This window comes from Octodon degus, unplaced genomic scaffold, assembly GCF_000260255.1.
Source record: "Octodon degus isolate 3935 unplaced genomic scaffold, OctDeg1.0 scaffold00045, whole genome shotgun sequence".
Classification (NCBI taxonomy): domain Eukaryota; kingdom Metazoa; phylum Chordata; class Mammalia; order Rodentia; family Octodontidae; genus Octodon; species Octodon degus.
This window is the reverse complement of record NW_004524621.1, coordinates 6,342,300-6,357,368: the sequence shown is the minus strand read 5'-3', so window position 1 is coordinate 6,357,368 and position 15,069 is coordinate 6,342,300. Positions and strand designations below refer to the sequence as shown.

The following is a 15,069-nucleotide window of genomic DNA, read 5'->3' as shown; positions in this document are numbered from 1 at the left end:
CCGGAGCCCCGCCCCCCGCGTTCCCGCGACTCTGCCCTAGCTCTGGGTGCCTGTGCAGCTCCAGTGTCCAGCGGGCTTTGCGTTGGGAACCCGCACCTGTGTGAGCAGCTGGGCGTCGTTCCGGCTCCCGCTGCGCGTCCTCAGCAGTGCTGGGCGCTCGTCCTCCTGGGACCCAGCTCCGGGCCTGGGCGCTCACCCTGGACCCTGGACATGAGTCCTGGAAAGGCCCAGGTTTCTGGCTCCTGACAGCATGGATGTCCCCGCCTCGGCTGCCTGTTGGGTTGGCCCTAACTCGTGCCAGATGGACCCTGATCCTGGGCCCAGTGCGTTCCCCCGGCCGCCTGGGACCCACCTGGCTCAGCAGGGTGTGTTTGGGCTCTGTGGGTGGAGTCAAGGTCCAGTGCCTAGAATGCTTGTTCAGGTAGAGATAGATACAGGGACCGCTCTTTGTCCTCACCAGAGCCCAGTTTGGCTCTGCCTGGCTCTGTCCCAACTGCATGTTTGAGAGAGCAGCTCCAATTCCAGGCCCTTCCTGTCACTTCAAGGCATCTTCATAATGTAAATACAATTCCACGTGGTACTAAGCTGAACTTGATGTCCAGTTCAGGGCATGACTTGTCTCAGCTCGCTCCAGAGTAACTGAGTGGCTGCTGTAATGCCCCGCTTGGAGCAGCTCTGTGCCCAAGGACCCAGGGCCTAAAGCCACACCTCGTCTGTGTAGTCAGAAGAAAACAGCAGCTGGTCCTGTAGGGTAGCAGAGGCATGGGAGACTGAGCATTTTGAACTGAGGTCATTGCTTTTAGGTCGCTTGCTTAGTTGGTTTATTTATTTATTTATTTATTTATTTATTTATTTATTTTGAGAGAAGCTCTCAAGTGAAGCCCAGGCAGATCTTGAACTGATAGCCATCCTTTTGCCTTAGCCTGCTGAGTGCTGGGATTATTATAGAATTTAGGAGTTTTCTTTTTTATGAAAGCCTAAACAAGTAGTAGGCTTTCATTAAAAAAGAAAACTCCTAAGCTCTCAGCAGGGCTTCATAGAGGTTCACCAGGGGTGGGACAGACACTTGTGGGTGGTGTCCCGGTTGGCCACCTTGACTTGTGCACAGCCCCCACCTGTCCTGTCAGCATCTTGTTCTGGCTCATATCTGTCAGTTTTAGACATACTGGAATCTTCTGAACAAAGCCAGTGAGTGCTTTGCTTTTTGGGGAGTGGAGAAGGGAGCTCAGAGGGGAACCCTTTTGTGGAAGGGAGGCTTTGAGTCATTTGGCATAGCTTGGTTTTCCTGGTGTTGGAAAACCAAGTATTTCTGGTATCTCCAAGTGGGGAGGGGTGTTTTCTGAAGGAGACTGTTACTCTCTGGCCACTTCTCCAGCCACGTGGGCAACCCTGTAGCCCAGCCATGCATGAGCCTTATGTGCTCACCCCCTTCCCTTTTCTAGGCCCAGTGTGGTATGTGCAGGGAGTAGAACTGAAGGTGCCCAGAAACTCCTCCTTGGGCAAGGAGGGAGCATTGGACAAAGGGAATGAAGGGAGCTCCAGAGGTGCCTAGCTCCTGGGCATTACTCCCTGGTCAACAGGGTCAGACGGGTAGACAGACACATAGACACTACTTTGCCATTAGGCCTGATCCTTCAGGCCATGGGGCTGTGTCTTGTTTCATTAAAAATAAATGGCTCACTGGACTCCTCTAGAAGGTGCCAGGTGGTGAAGTGGCATTTCTTGCTGGCCTGGCAGGCTTGGAAAACAGAAAGTGGTTCTGCAACCTCACTCCCCTTTTAGGCTCAGCAGCCCCAGTGCTGGCTCAGTGCCCTGAACAAAAACTTTCTGATTAGTTCACAGTGTGTTTCCAGGTGAGAGAAAACCTAGAGTAAGCTGCTGTTGATCAGCTTGTGTATGTTGTTAATTATAGGAAAGTAAAATTGTAGGAATGGCTCCTGTGCCTGCTTTACTCTGTGGGACTTGTATGAGTCATTGTTGCCCTGCAACCCTAGCCCCTAGACAGGCTGAGCCCAACACTCACAGAGGATGGCTTCTGTTCCCTTCCATGCCCAAGTAGCAGGGTGTCCATTGTCCGCAATGCAGGCTGCTGCAGTGTTCCTGCTGGCTGCCCAGGCCCTGTTCTGCTTTGCTGTATTTATCAGTGCTGTGTAGTTCGTGTAACCTATGGATGGCTTTTTTTTTTTTTTTTTTTTTTTTTTTTTTACCAGCTGTGTGAGAATGATTTTAAAACAGATGGATTTCCTTCTAAGTGTATCAAATGAGCTTTTTTTTTTGTTGGCATTAACCTGGAGGACTCCAGCATTGCACTGTCTCCTATGTGTGGATGCTTAGTGAGTGGAAGTTAAAAATAAATTCTGTGTAAAAATAAAACAGTCACATGAGTGACTCAGAATTGCTTTAGAATTTTAAGAATTAGGTTGGTTCTAATGACATTAATAAACCTGGAGGCTCACAGTGAGGCTGGTGGCTGACAAGCTGTGCTTCCTTCTGTTGCAGGAAGGCGTGAAGACTGAGAATGACCACATCAACCTAAAGGTGGCGGGGCAGGATGGCTCAGTGGTGCAGTTCAAGATCAAGAGGCATACCCCATTGAGTAAGCTGATGAAGGCCTACTGTGAGAGGCAGGTGCGAAGCCAGGCTCTGGGCCTGTCCCTGGATGTCCCTCTTGGGTGGGCTCCTCTTCAGGGACCACATTAGGCCTGACGCTGCCTTCCATTGAGGTCCCTGCTTTTTTTCTTTTGATACCAGGAATCGAACTTGCAACCCTGTGCTCACCAGGAAGGTGCTTGTGCCACTGAGTGAGCTATTTCTCCTGCCCAGCACTTTCGTGTGTGTATGTGTGTGTGTGTGTGTGTGTGTGTGTGTGTGTGTGTGTAGGGGGCATGTCTCTGCTTAGATCTGTGGATTTCTCAGGAGTGGCAAATGGTATATTTTTTTTCCTTCTGTAGTATTTTTTGGAATATGCCTTTGGAGACAGTGTCCATGTTGATGCTTTGATTTTCTACTCTGCCTAGCAAAGGGAAGAAAATGCCTCATTTCCCTCTATGAACTGGATTTCAAAATAGCAAGGGACCAGTTAGATCAATAATTTCTGGTTGGTGCTGGCAGTGTCCTGTGAGCTCCTGGGACCCACACATTCTACTTTGGTCCATCTGTCTGATTTATTGTCACTGGTGTCAGTGTGGAGCCCCCTTTGGCAAGGGATTCCCCTCCATCCACATTAACACTCTGTTACAAAGGTCTGTCCTCCAGGCTGTGGCAGCAGCAGGTGGTGCTCTCTGTCCTTAGGAGGGAGCCAGAGTGCTGGGCTCATTGTTGCCTTTGTTTGGGTTGGTCTGCTTGTTGCTTTTTGTGTTTTCAGGTGTGCATCACTAATGGTCACTCCATTTCTATTATCTCCTGCTTGGAGACTCATGGGGGGGGGCAAATGATGCCACCTACTGGACATCTCTGCTTCCCGTGGTCCCTCTGGGAGCCTTCCTCCTGCATCCTTGGGATCAGTCCTGACCTTCCTTGTGGCATAGCCTAAGATCTCGTCAGAAAGAGGACAGTTGAAAATGACCTTCGCTCCTGGATATTTGGCTATATGTAGCCTCTCGAGTTGCATTCCATTTTCTCCTGTGGAAGTTATTGTGGTTTTGTGTGTGTGTGTGTGTGTGTGTGTGTGTATGTGTGTGTGTGTGTGCACGCGTGTGCAATTTTCTTTTTAATACTGAGATTAAAAGCCATGGCTTTTCTACTGAGCCAAATTCCTAGCCCTTTTATTTTTTGAGACATGGTCTTGCTAAGTCACTAAACTGCCCTTGCTGGGCTGACTCCTACTGTCTTCAGCCTCCTGACTCAGCTTCCTGAGTGCTGAGCTTACAGGCATGTGCCAACATGCCTGGTGACATTCTGATTTTCTGTCCTTTGTGTGTCACTTGCATTTTCTCAGAAAGCCTGAGGGCCGTCTCCTGGCACTGGCCAGCTGAGGTTCCGTACCAGGTGCTCGTCTCTGGGGTGCTTTGTGGGTTCCTTCTATCTTGAAACTTACTTTCAGTTTAGGAAAAGTGTATGAGATTTTTTGACAACCTGTGTCCTTCTGTAGTTTTTATTTCTCTCTTTTTGGAATTTCCAGTCCTCCTCCAGATGCAGTCAGCTTTTTACCTTTGATAATTTTTCCCTGTTTTCCATCAGGTTTTATTTTTGCTGTTAAGCTCCTTTCTGGGAGTTTTTCCTTATTTATTTATTTATTTATTTATTTTTGAGGCAGGGTCTTGCTGTGTAGTTCAGGCTGGCCTTGGATTCATTGTGTAGTCTGAGTTGGCCTGGAATTTAGAGCAATCCTGCTTCAGCCTCTGGAGTACTGGGATTATGGGTATGTGTTACCACATCTTGCTGGCCATTCTTACTTCTGTGGGGATTTTTAGTTTACAAAAGTTTTTTTCTCATATTCTTTTTAGTTTTCTTTCTTTCCCAGAGGCAACTTACCCTTGTTTTCATTTTACCACCCTGAGAGATCTGAGTGTACGTGTGCTTCTGTTCATGTGCAAGTGTGTGTATTTTCACTGTCTTGTTTCTTTCCTTTCCGTCTCCTTCCCTTTCCTCCTTTTCTGGTGTGATCTCAAGAACCTGAATGTTCTTGGTTCCTTGTTTTTGAGAATGGTGCCCTATGTGTGTGGGTAGATGTGTTGGCAGGGGCTGCCTGGCCAGGATTGGTGGCCTTGTCAGGAGAGCCCAGACACTGATCTGGGAACTCGCGCTTCCATGATCCACCAGGTTTCCAGAAGTGAGCTGGAGGGCTGAAGGGATTGGGGCTGGAGGCTGGCTTTTTTCTATGCTCAGGTTGGCCACTTATCCTTGGTGTGTCCTGAGCCTGGAGCTCCAGGAAGTAGATGTCTCATTTGCTACCATCAAGGGACAGTTGCCTGGAGTTGGGGTGGTGCTGGCTGGTTTGAGGGTGTGGTTGTGAACTCTGACGCGAGCATCTTCTGTCCCTGCCTCTCTGGTCCAGATGCTCTTGGTCCCTCTACCTTGGACTGCAGCTGTTGGACCCCACACTGCACATTCCAGGTCCAGTGCCTGGAACATAACCTCTATCTGCTGGCCCCTCCCTTTGGTTGGCTCTGTCCCTGGGGTTTGTGTTTTCATTTATGTCACTTATTCTACTGAGCCATCTCCCCAGCCCCACTTCCAGATAGTTTCTAGAGGGCACAGAGATGCTGTTTTAATCCTGCTTGATAAAATGGGTGTCTCTGCCCAGCCATGTTCACCTACTCTTTGGATGAGGTGGGCTTTGCCCTCCTTTTGGATGGACAGTGCCCCTCCCTCCTGCTGCCATTCTGTTGCTTCCTTTACCTCATCCCTCATCCCTTGCTATCACCTTACCTGATTTTCTTAAGGCACTTTCTGAGGAGAATGGGTGGTGCCAGCCATATGAAAGTCCTGCTGGCTTGTGGGAGGAAAGGGAGTCAGGGCAGGCAGGACAAGGGAGTGCAATGTCAGGAAGGCAGCTTCTGAGATCCTTGAAACAAGCTGTGGGCCACGGTAAGTATTTGTGTTCACCTGGATCATATGTGTGTATATTCTGAATTCTGGTATTTTACTTGATTTTTTTTTTTTTTTTTTAATTCAGCTGTGAAGATTAAACAGTAATTTTTGTTTTCTTTCCAGGGCTTGTCAATGAGACAGATTAGATTCAGGTTTGATGGGCAACCCATTAATGAAACAGACACTCCAGCACAGGTATGTAGCTGGTTCTGTGTCCAGGGCTGGCCCCAGTGGGTATCCAGAGTTGTCACATGGGATAGACTTGGTCATTATTAATAGGTGCACACAGACAATGCCTTGTTTTAATTTTAAGAATATGTTTACAGGTTTTTTTATTGTTTTTATTATCAGACCATGTTTTTAGTACACAGTGATCACATTGCTAATGGGGGTTTGGAACATAGGCATGTAACACATACTAATTTTTTGTTTTCATCCCTTCCTCTGCTATCTCTTCCCCCTTTCTTCATCTCTTGGTCCCCTTCCCATTTATAGAAGATCTATCTCCCTTTTTCCTATTTTTGAATTTTATTTTGTTCATCATTTATATTTTGGGCTTCTCATATAAGAGGAAACCATGCACTGCTTATAACCATGCAACATTTATATCTTACTTTTTTTAAAATTTTATTTATTTGTGTGTGGGGGGGCAGCTCAGCCCACCAGGGGGCGGGCTGGCTGGCATGTGGTGCTGGGGGATTGAACCGTGGTCCCTGGGCTTTGCTAAGCTTGTTCTAAGTAGATGCTTTAGACCACTGAGCCATCTCACCGGCCCCTTACATTTTCTTAATACTTATTAGTTATCAGATTTTAAAATTTTGGTACTTTGAGATTAGATCATAGTTCCATCACATGTCACACTTGCTGTTTGGAGATAGACACCCAGACTCAGGAACTTGTGCACCTAGGGGCCCTGGGTCATTTGCTGAGGACTGACCTGGAATCAACCAGGAGAGGTAGGAGAGAAGTTCCTTCACACTAGTTGTCTAGGATTCTTAGTTACCACTCTTAGTTTGCAACTATAATCAATTTTTTTTTTGGCAGAACTGGGGATTGAACTCAGACCCTTGTGCTTGCCAGGGAAGTGCTTATTCTACTGAGCCATTTCCCCGGCTCCCTACTTTAATCAACTTATAGCGGGGCCTTAGGTTCAATTTTTGCACCCTATAAGCACTTTTTTTTTATAGGTGGAAAGGAGGAGCTGTCACGCCTCATTGTCACCTTGAGCACAGTTTATCTTATGCCTGCATCCACCAAATGGAATATCGCTTTGTGGTGCAGAGCTTCAGGCTCGGAGCTAAACATGCTTCAGACTTAAGTTCAGGTGGCAGCTCTTGCTGTTAACTGGTGGCCTTGTGATCTCAATCACTTAATCGCTTGGAGTCCTAGTTTTGTCTGTAAAATGGAGATAGCTTGTTTGGAATTGGAATGTTTTATGTGAAATTATTTTTGCAGAACGTTAAATGTCAAATACTGAAAATATTTTGTTTTTGAGGCAGTTTCACTCTGCAGAACAGGCTGGATTTGAACTCACTTTATAGCCCCAGCTAAAAAGCTGCAAAGTTGCCAGGCCTTGATCTTCCTACCTTAGCCTCTTGAGTGTTGGAATTACAGGTGGAATTAAGTGGCAATAATTTTGAAATACCTAATTTCTAGCTACGTTTGAGATTCATCCCTGCTAGATTGAGTGGTGGGCTGAGAACACTCAAGGAGGGCTAGACAGGGTGAGAAAAGCCTGGAAGGGCAGGTAGCTACCTGGAGAGAGGTTTGCTGTCTCAGCTGTTGGCTCCTGGGAGTGTCTAGTGTTTGCAGCAGAGGCAGAAGGACTTCTGAGTAGGCTGTAGTACTCCTGCTCCCGCTGGGACCATTCTCCGTGGGAACTGTAGAGTGTCTCTTGTGTTCAGAGTGGGAAAAGGCCAGGGGATGTTTTTGTGCTTGATGTTAGAAGAGATTTGCTGGCCTCTGCCCTGGTACTGAAGGCAGGGAAGAGCCAGCAGTGAGTCCATCTTTGTGATCCTTTACTTTATGACCTACACTGCACTTGCTGTAAAGCACATGGCTTCTGTAGGCTACAAACTGGAGGTGCTTCACTGTGATCTGAGTCTGTATGTCACTTTGTGTGAATTTTAGACATCTGTTTAATTTTAATGACTTTTTCTGACAGTTAAAATTCTTGGCTGTGAACATTCTTTCCTAAGTCTTGTTAGGGGAAAGTGGTTGGGTTGATAGTGGGTAAGTAGTTGTGACTCCACAGTGGCATTTCTTTTCCCCCATGATGCATAACGAAGGGTGGGCAGGCTGCATCTAGTGTGGGGTAGCAGATTAGGAACACTGTGTTATTTTTTCTTCTGCCATCTCCTGTTCCCTCTCACTGGGCCTGACCACTGTGACGACAGCTGGAGATGGAAGACGAAGACACCATTGATGTGTTCCAGCAGCAAACGGGAGGTGCAGCCTCCAGAGGGACCGTTCTGCACCCTGCACTCGCTGTGGAATGGTGAGCGAATGACCAAGCTGATCACAGGAGTCTGTGGGAGCTGAGGACAGTCACCAAACAACCGTTCTCTGTCAGGTGCACTTCCAGTGCAACGCAGTACTGCATCTACAGAGACATCTACAGCTTAAATTGGGCCAGATCGTTTTTTGATTAGATAAAACAAGTTGTGAGGGGTTTTTTTCATTTTGCTTTTTTTCTCCCTCCCCAAGCATTTTTCCCCAAGACTTGTCAAATGTTGGCTCCATCTGTGGCCAGGTTCTCAGCCCAGAGTTGAGATTGCTCCTGAGCTGCTTGCCATAATCATGTAGGCAGCTTGCATTCTCCAGTGACTGTGGCAGTGGGACAAAGGGGCAGGATTTGAGACAAGGGGGCAGAGTTTAACTTTCTGTTTAGGCACAGGTTACTACAATGCTAAATATTGCAAATTTAGGCTTTGTCAAGGATGTGGTAAAATTGAAAGGGAAAAACTGGACTGGGTCTTGAAAGGTAAAAAACATGTAGTGAGTCATTCAGTAATGTTGCCTCAGGGCCTCTCTGCTCCTAATTGTGTCCTCTGGGGCCTAAAGCTCAAGACACTATCCCTCTGGTCAGTACCTGGTGAAGGATACAAGGGCAAAGATTGGCACAACAAAAACTAGTTTTTCCCCTTTTCATAACGTAGAATAAAGTACCACATTTCTCATTTGGTAATTGTATTGTGACCTCAGACTTCTAGTATTTGCGTCTAATGAATGATTATGGTCTCCTTATTAAAAAAAATTGAGTTTCCTGAATTTGCAGTTACATTATTGTATAAAAGAGCTACTTCAAAATGTGGTTACAAAAGACACCCATGGAAAGGTGACTTTGTGTTCTCATGGATTTGTGCTCCGCTGCTTGATGTCATGCATTGGTATGGTGACTCCAGTTCTGTGACATATCTTGGGCGCTATGCCAGTTAAAATGTTCATGGTTCTGCCTATTGTCCTTCTCTAAGGATCCATTGCTGCTTGACAGCCATTCTCTGACTTTCATAGTCACCTGACAAAGATCTGCCATCTCTTGCTTGCTTGAAATCCTGCAAAGTGTTCTTTCCTTTGTTTTGCTGTATGGGCTTGGGGTGGGATGTTTGTTGGTTCTATTGTGTTTATTCACCAATTTGTACATTATTTGTTGTCCTTTACTACTGTAAACAGTAAATATAGTTTGGTATTCTGTCTCTTGGCTCATATTAAACAGTGCCTTTGACACTGGGACATATATTAGAGCCCAGTACACACACTGACCATCCAGGAGGCTTCTCAAGAATGGACTTAGATGTTAGAAATTTGTTTGCCCTCATGGCCTGCTGCCTCCTCTGGCACATTGGTCAGGCTGGGCCATATTTTCTCTGCTGGCCAGGTGAACTGTCCAGCTTATGATGACACTCATTTTGCTCTCTTCCTGGGCTCAGTGGGGTTAAGGCAGGGGAGGTCTGGATATTAATCTAGCTTTTAGGTTTTATTTATTTATTTATTTATTTATTGGTCTTTTTTTAGGTTAGCCTTGAACTCACTTTGTAGCCCAGGCTGGCCTCAAACTCACTGAAATCCTCCTTCACAGCCTCCTGAGTGCTGAGATTACAGGCATGTCCCACCACATCCGGTTTAGGGGATTTTAAGATTTCTCCTGTATGATTACTCTATTTTCCTCTCTGACTCTGACAGCCTACTCATGTCAGTTTGAAAATGAACTGATACTAACTTGACTTTGAAAATCTCAGTTCTGCTGGTAAGATATAAAACCAGACTTTCAACAATGACCAAGCTGTTTTGATCAGTTTGAGCACAGGGTGAAAGGTGAAGGACAGGAGGAACACGGTGCCCTGGGTTATTCAGCAGGAAAATGTGAGTTCAAGGCACAGCTACATCCTCCATGTAACATGGAAAGGAGCTGTTGAATCCAGAAGAGCCCATAAAGAGAGGGTTGCATCTCAGGGGCTTTCAGTTAGGTAAGACTGCAGTCCAAGAGGTTACTTGGCTATGTTATAGCAGCACTGCTCCAGCTTCCTTCTGTTCCCCAATGTTAGTAGAAAGGGCAGCATGTGTCCTCCAGTACTTCATCTTAGAAATGTACCTGAATTGTGCATTTGGAATAAGAGACTTGCTGGTATGGGCAGACATTTTCATTTTTCTTCAGCGCTGGGGCTGGAGCCCTGGGCCTTGTGCATTCTCTAATACTGACCTACATTCCAGCCCCTAGTTTTTAAAAGCATTAAATCACATGAACTTAGAATCAGGATTCAGTGGATGCTTCTGGGAATGATAGACCCTACATATTCCTGTATGTGTATGCAGGGTCCCACCTGGAACCTTCAATTTTAGCACTGAGGTTCCATGTTCAGGAGCCCCCACAGTTTCAGTGTGCCAGCCATCCTCAGCTGCCCCCAGCTGCCCTCAGCAGCGCTGTGCATGAGCTGCCCTCAGCTGTGCTATGCATGAGCTGAGGTGAATCTACTGTTCTGGGGCTGTTACAGAGTCGTGGTTAGCTGGTGTTATGGGTCAACTCTGCATAGGAACCAGATCAGCCAGATAAAAATTTGAATAGAGCTTTTATTTACTGAGCTCAGGTCCATCAGTCACTTCTCTCGCAGAAGGCTGATCGGCCCCGAATGTAGGTAGCAAGGGGGTATTTATAACAGAAATCACATCCAGTTTGGTAAGCAAACTTGTTATCTAGTACAGAACAACAGAAACTGCATTCATCTGACACAGCTGCAACTGTTTATAACTAAAAGGTCTTTTACAGCTTAGTGATAAGTGTATATTTTTATAAGATATATCTTAAGCTGACTTATAGAGGATGGCTGGGGAGGGAGTTTGTGTTAGCTTGCTGCCTTGACAAGAAACATTTATTGTTGAACAGCCTTGAGCCGAAAGGGAGAAAACATTTCTTAGAGCAGATAACAGGAAGCACAAGGGGTTTTTATAATTTTTTACAATTAAGGCACAAAACTCTATTAACCCTACATAGCTGGGACATCCTGACATCCTGGACTCAGAACCAGCCTTCTCAGTGTCTTCGCTTAGGAAACTACTGTTACATACCTACTGTTCAGAGTCCTTGTGGGCCATGTGGAGAGTTGCCAGGTGCGCCCAGTTAAAGCTGAATTGCAAATAACTGATGGTGCTGAGGAGGAAGTTAGGGAAGCCCTGGCCGTACGTTTCCGCTCTGAAAAATCAGACCTTTGACCCGTTACACTGAGGTGAGAAGCTTGCATCTAGCTTTCACAACACGTTTTGCTTTTTTTTTTTTTTGTCGTCTTTTTTTGGTTAGTCGAGCCTGGAACTCATCCTCATAAAAAGTGTAAATCACATTTGTGAAAATAAGTTGAGGATACTGTGTTCTATAAGCACGCCTGGAGAGAGCGGTGTAGTGGAGACGACAGGAGGCATCAGACGCGCGCTCATCTGTGTCGGTGGTCTTGTTGCACACCGTTTCTCAGGGCTGGAAAGTCGGGCGGTCCTCTCCGCTGGCACCAGAACTGGGGAAAGAACTGTAGGCTTCCCTGTAGACCAGATTTCTGGCCAGAGGAGGCAGACGAGACACAGTGACTAGCGTGCCCGCAAACTCCAGAGTAACGAGTGGGAAGCGGCGTATACGTAGGGGGTACCCAGAAGCCGGGTGACCTGGTCTGTGTGGACCTCAGCTCGCCACCACGTACGCCCTTCCAGCGCGCCACGTGGACCGCGCCTGCGCGCTGCGCCGCGCCCCGGAAGCGCTTCTCGCTCGCGGCGGCAACCCGGAAGTAGCCCCGGGCGTCGGGGCTGGCGCGACGGGCTTGGATGAGGTGAGGCTGCCGAGCGCAGCTGAGCGGGACATGGCGGGCACGGCGCTGAAGAGGCTGATGGCAGAGTACAAACGTGAGTCAGGGGCCCCGGGCGCGCGCGCCATTTCCTGTCATCCCTCTCCGGGCGGCGCCAGAGTCCTGTGTCACGCTGCACACTCCTCCTCGCCAGTCTTCAGACAGGATCCAGTGTTCCAATGCTGCTTGTGGGCGCCTTTGGGGTCTGTTTTTCCTCACCGGCTCCCCTGGGCTCCTTAGCAGCAGAGCGGACGCGGGCTAGGCCAGGGGACCAAGAATCACCTGGCCCTGAGTCAGGGTCGCGCGGGGGCCAATCGCAGCGCGGCTTTGGTTTCCGCCCTGCGGAGGAGTGGGCTGGGTACTTGCCCTGTCACCTCCCTCGACAGCTATGGGGACCCCGCGACGGGCTCGACCCGGAGATGGGACGTAGGATCTGGGGACCGCCCCCCTTTGGGGGGGAGGGGTGGGTGGTGGCTGAAAGCTCTGGGAATAGTGGCCGTACGTTTCCGCAGAGAACAGAATGTGCGGGATTCTGGCCCGCGGTTGCGGACCAGACAGCACCTAACATGACCCGGGGTTGGACGATGTCCCTGCCATGCTCTTACTCCAGCAGTCGCAGCTCCTTCCCCGCTTCGCCCCCATCGCAGTTTGTGCTGGAGGTGCAATGCTCAGCCAGATGCAGCTAGGCAGTTTGCTGCGATTGTTGTAATTAGGTCTAAGATGTTTGGGGACAGAGTTGAAAATGAGCTAAACAATGAACGTAATAAAAGTAGTAAGTGCACTCACAGCCTGAATCCTCAACTGTTGGTGGCCCTGCACTGTGAGAGTTGTTTGGCTTCAAACGGGTGTTGCAAGTGCACACTCATTAAATGTTCAGATAATGCTTGCCACCCAGAGTCCTTTCAGAAACATACATAACCAGCTTTGTTTTGCTTTTTTTTTTTGAGACAGAGTTTCACAGTGTATACATGGCCCATGCTAGCTTTGAACTCATGATTCTTCCTGAGTCTCCTGAGTACTGGGAACACAAGCAGCAAATATAGCTGCCACCGCACCCTACTACTTATGTACATTTAAGAGAAATTTTCAGGGGACAGCTGGATGGGGGAGATGGACACTGAACAGCAGGTTGATTGTGAGGGCTCTGTTACCTCTGTCTCCTGGTTGAGAGAGCTCAGATGTGTGACCACAGTCTGTTGTTTCTTTTACTTTTTTAGCCCTGTTTCTACATTGTGAGCAGGTGTGGTGTTATTTTTTAATTTTTATAGAGAAGGAAACAACTAAGCTCCAGCATACGGGAATGAATTCAGGCTGCTGTTCAGTTCAGTCTAGTCTTGGATTGGTGAAGTTGTTTTTTTTCCCCTTTTACAAAGCTTCATCTGTTATTTCAACCACAGTAATAAGCTTAAGTAAATAAACTTAAGTAACCATTGTTTTCTGAAACTGTATCTCAGAAGTGTGTTGTGTGTGTGTTTTTATTGTTAATGCATGAAATGTTGGAATTCCTATGGCAGATGTCTGAGGTCCCTGTGCTGATTGTTCACACTCTGAACATTGCTGAGGTGGTACATCGGAGATGTAGTTAAGATTACTCACCACTGAATTTAAGTGAGTGAAGTGATCCTGGGTTACCTGAGAGGACCCAGTAATCACAGGAGGCCTAAGAGCAAGCCAAGAGATTGGAGAGGCTCCAAGTATGAGAAGAACTCCATTTGTAGTGGCTGCTTTGAAGAGGAGGAGGAGGGCAGTAGGCTGACAAAATAAAGTATCCCCAAGAGGCTGAGTATGACCTCAGGTAGCCGCCAGTCCTGAACCAGGAGCCTCAGTCCTTCAGCCACGTGGAATAGAGCTGTGTCAACAACAGGAGTGAACTTAGGCTTCAGTCCTGCCAATGACTTGTTTTGGTTTTGGGTCTTATAAGCAGAGAACCTGCTGGTCCACTCTGTGCACACACTTCTGACACACGGGGACTGAGGTCATCAGTGGGTACTGATCTGAGGCCCTGAGTTCATATTAAGTTAATGTAGCAGTGACTGGAACATAAATACAGCAGTGCAGAGAATGGTTGCTGTTTTAAAGGATTTTTCCCCCCCTTTGTCCTGGTAATGTGATAAAATTACATTTAGGGTCTCTTGTTTTTTGTATCTTAGCATCTAGTTTGTCCTCATTGTAGTTAAGGGAATGTCAACCAGTCTAAAGGTAAACTTAACAGAAACAGCCTCTGTGTAGAGTGGGGTGGAGGTAGGTTTGGTTATGTGTCCAGGCACACTTTACTGCTTGGGAATGGAGAACACAAATTTAGATGTTCTGATCAGATTCCCTGATTTTACAGGAAATGTAATAGGCATTAAGATTTGCCTCTGTTTGTAGAACAGGAAAAAAAAGGAGAGGCAGAAAAAGAACCCAAATGTTTTAAACTATAGTCTTCACACCATCCAGCCTTTCCTAGGACTGAGAGATACTGACCTGGTTAGGAGTGACAGGCAGTTAGGGCTGCCACCAGCAGTGTAGCTCAATACAACAAATTTATTCTCTCCTGCTTCAGAAGTCCAGTGCTCTCTGAGAAAAGAAGAATTCATAAAGGCTAAAATACAAACAGGAATGCAGAGACTGTAACACAGGATCACCACACCAGGTCAGAGGAAGAAAGAACTCTAACCCATCTACAACAGAGTCAAACAACCCTACGTAAAATTAACAATATGAACAGGCAAGTGAAAGGAAAACAAAAATGGTGAGAAGAAGTACAGAGATTTGACCTTGCCACTCAGAGTCTACCTGAGTAGCCATGTCAACCTTACAAGCCAGGAGCCATAGACTTTGTGTTGGTCAGCCTTTTGCTATTATAACAGAACACCTGAGGTGATCCACATTTATTTGGGATGGGTCCTTTCTCTCTTTGCTTCTGGATACCAGCCTCCTTGGTGCGCCTGAGCTTGTGGCAGTGGCACATTGATCACTCCTCCACTTTCCTGTGGCCCTCATCTATCTGTATGTGTTGGTATCAGAGTTCCCATTTTTAAGGACATCAGTTCCTTGGTGTGGTGGGATAGCTCTGTAATCCCAGCTACTTGGGAGGCTTGTGAATTTGAGGTTAGTTTGGGCAACACAGTAAAATGCCATCTTAGGAAACAACAAAAAAAAGGTATCACTCATTGACTTAGAACCCTCTCTGGTGAGTGTGGCTTCTTTCTTTCTTTTTTAATTTTTAATTAAT

The 15,069-nt window shown here is 47.0% G+C and overlaps 2 protein-coding genes across 3 annotated transcripts in view; both read left to right on the top strand.

The window, feature by feature from the left end:
• Positions 1-8,521, top strand: part of Sumo3 (small ubiquitin-like modifier 3) — an 8,922-nt gene extending 401 nt beyond the window's left edge. Inside the window, exons 2-4 of the mRNA XM_023716120.1 lie at positions 2,500-2,628; positions 5,656-5,727; positions 7,929-8,521. Of these exons, the coding sequence (XP_023571888.1) occupies positions 2,500-2,628; positions 5,656-5,727; positions 7,929-8,033 (306 nt within the window). The 3' untranslated portion in view covers positions 8,034-8,521. The remainder of the gene's footprint in view (positions 1-2,499; positions 2,629-5,655; positions 5,728-7,928) is intronic.
• A 3,171-nt stretch (positions 8,522-11,692) lies between these two features.
• The window catches only part of Ube2g2 (ubiquitin conjugating enzyme E2 G2), a 41,886-nt gene continuing 38,509 nt past the window's right edge, over positions 11,693-15,069 (top strand). The window contains exon 1 of one of the 2 annotated variants that reach the window (XM_004631802.2): positions 11,693-11,910. In XM_004631802.2, the coding sequence (XP_004631859.1) occupies positions 11,868-11,910 (43 nt within the window). In that variant the 5' untranslated portion in view covers positions 11,693-11,867. The remainder of the gene's footprint in view (positions 11,911-15,069) is intronic. The other variant, XM_023716088.1, reaches the window with a different exon arrangement.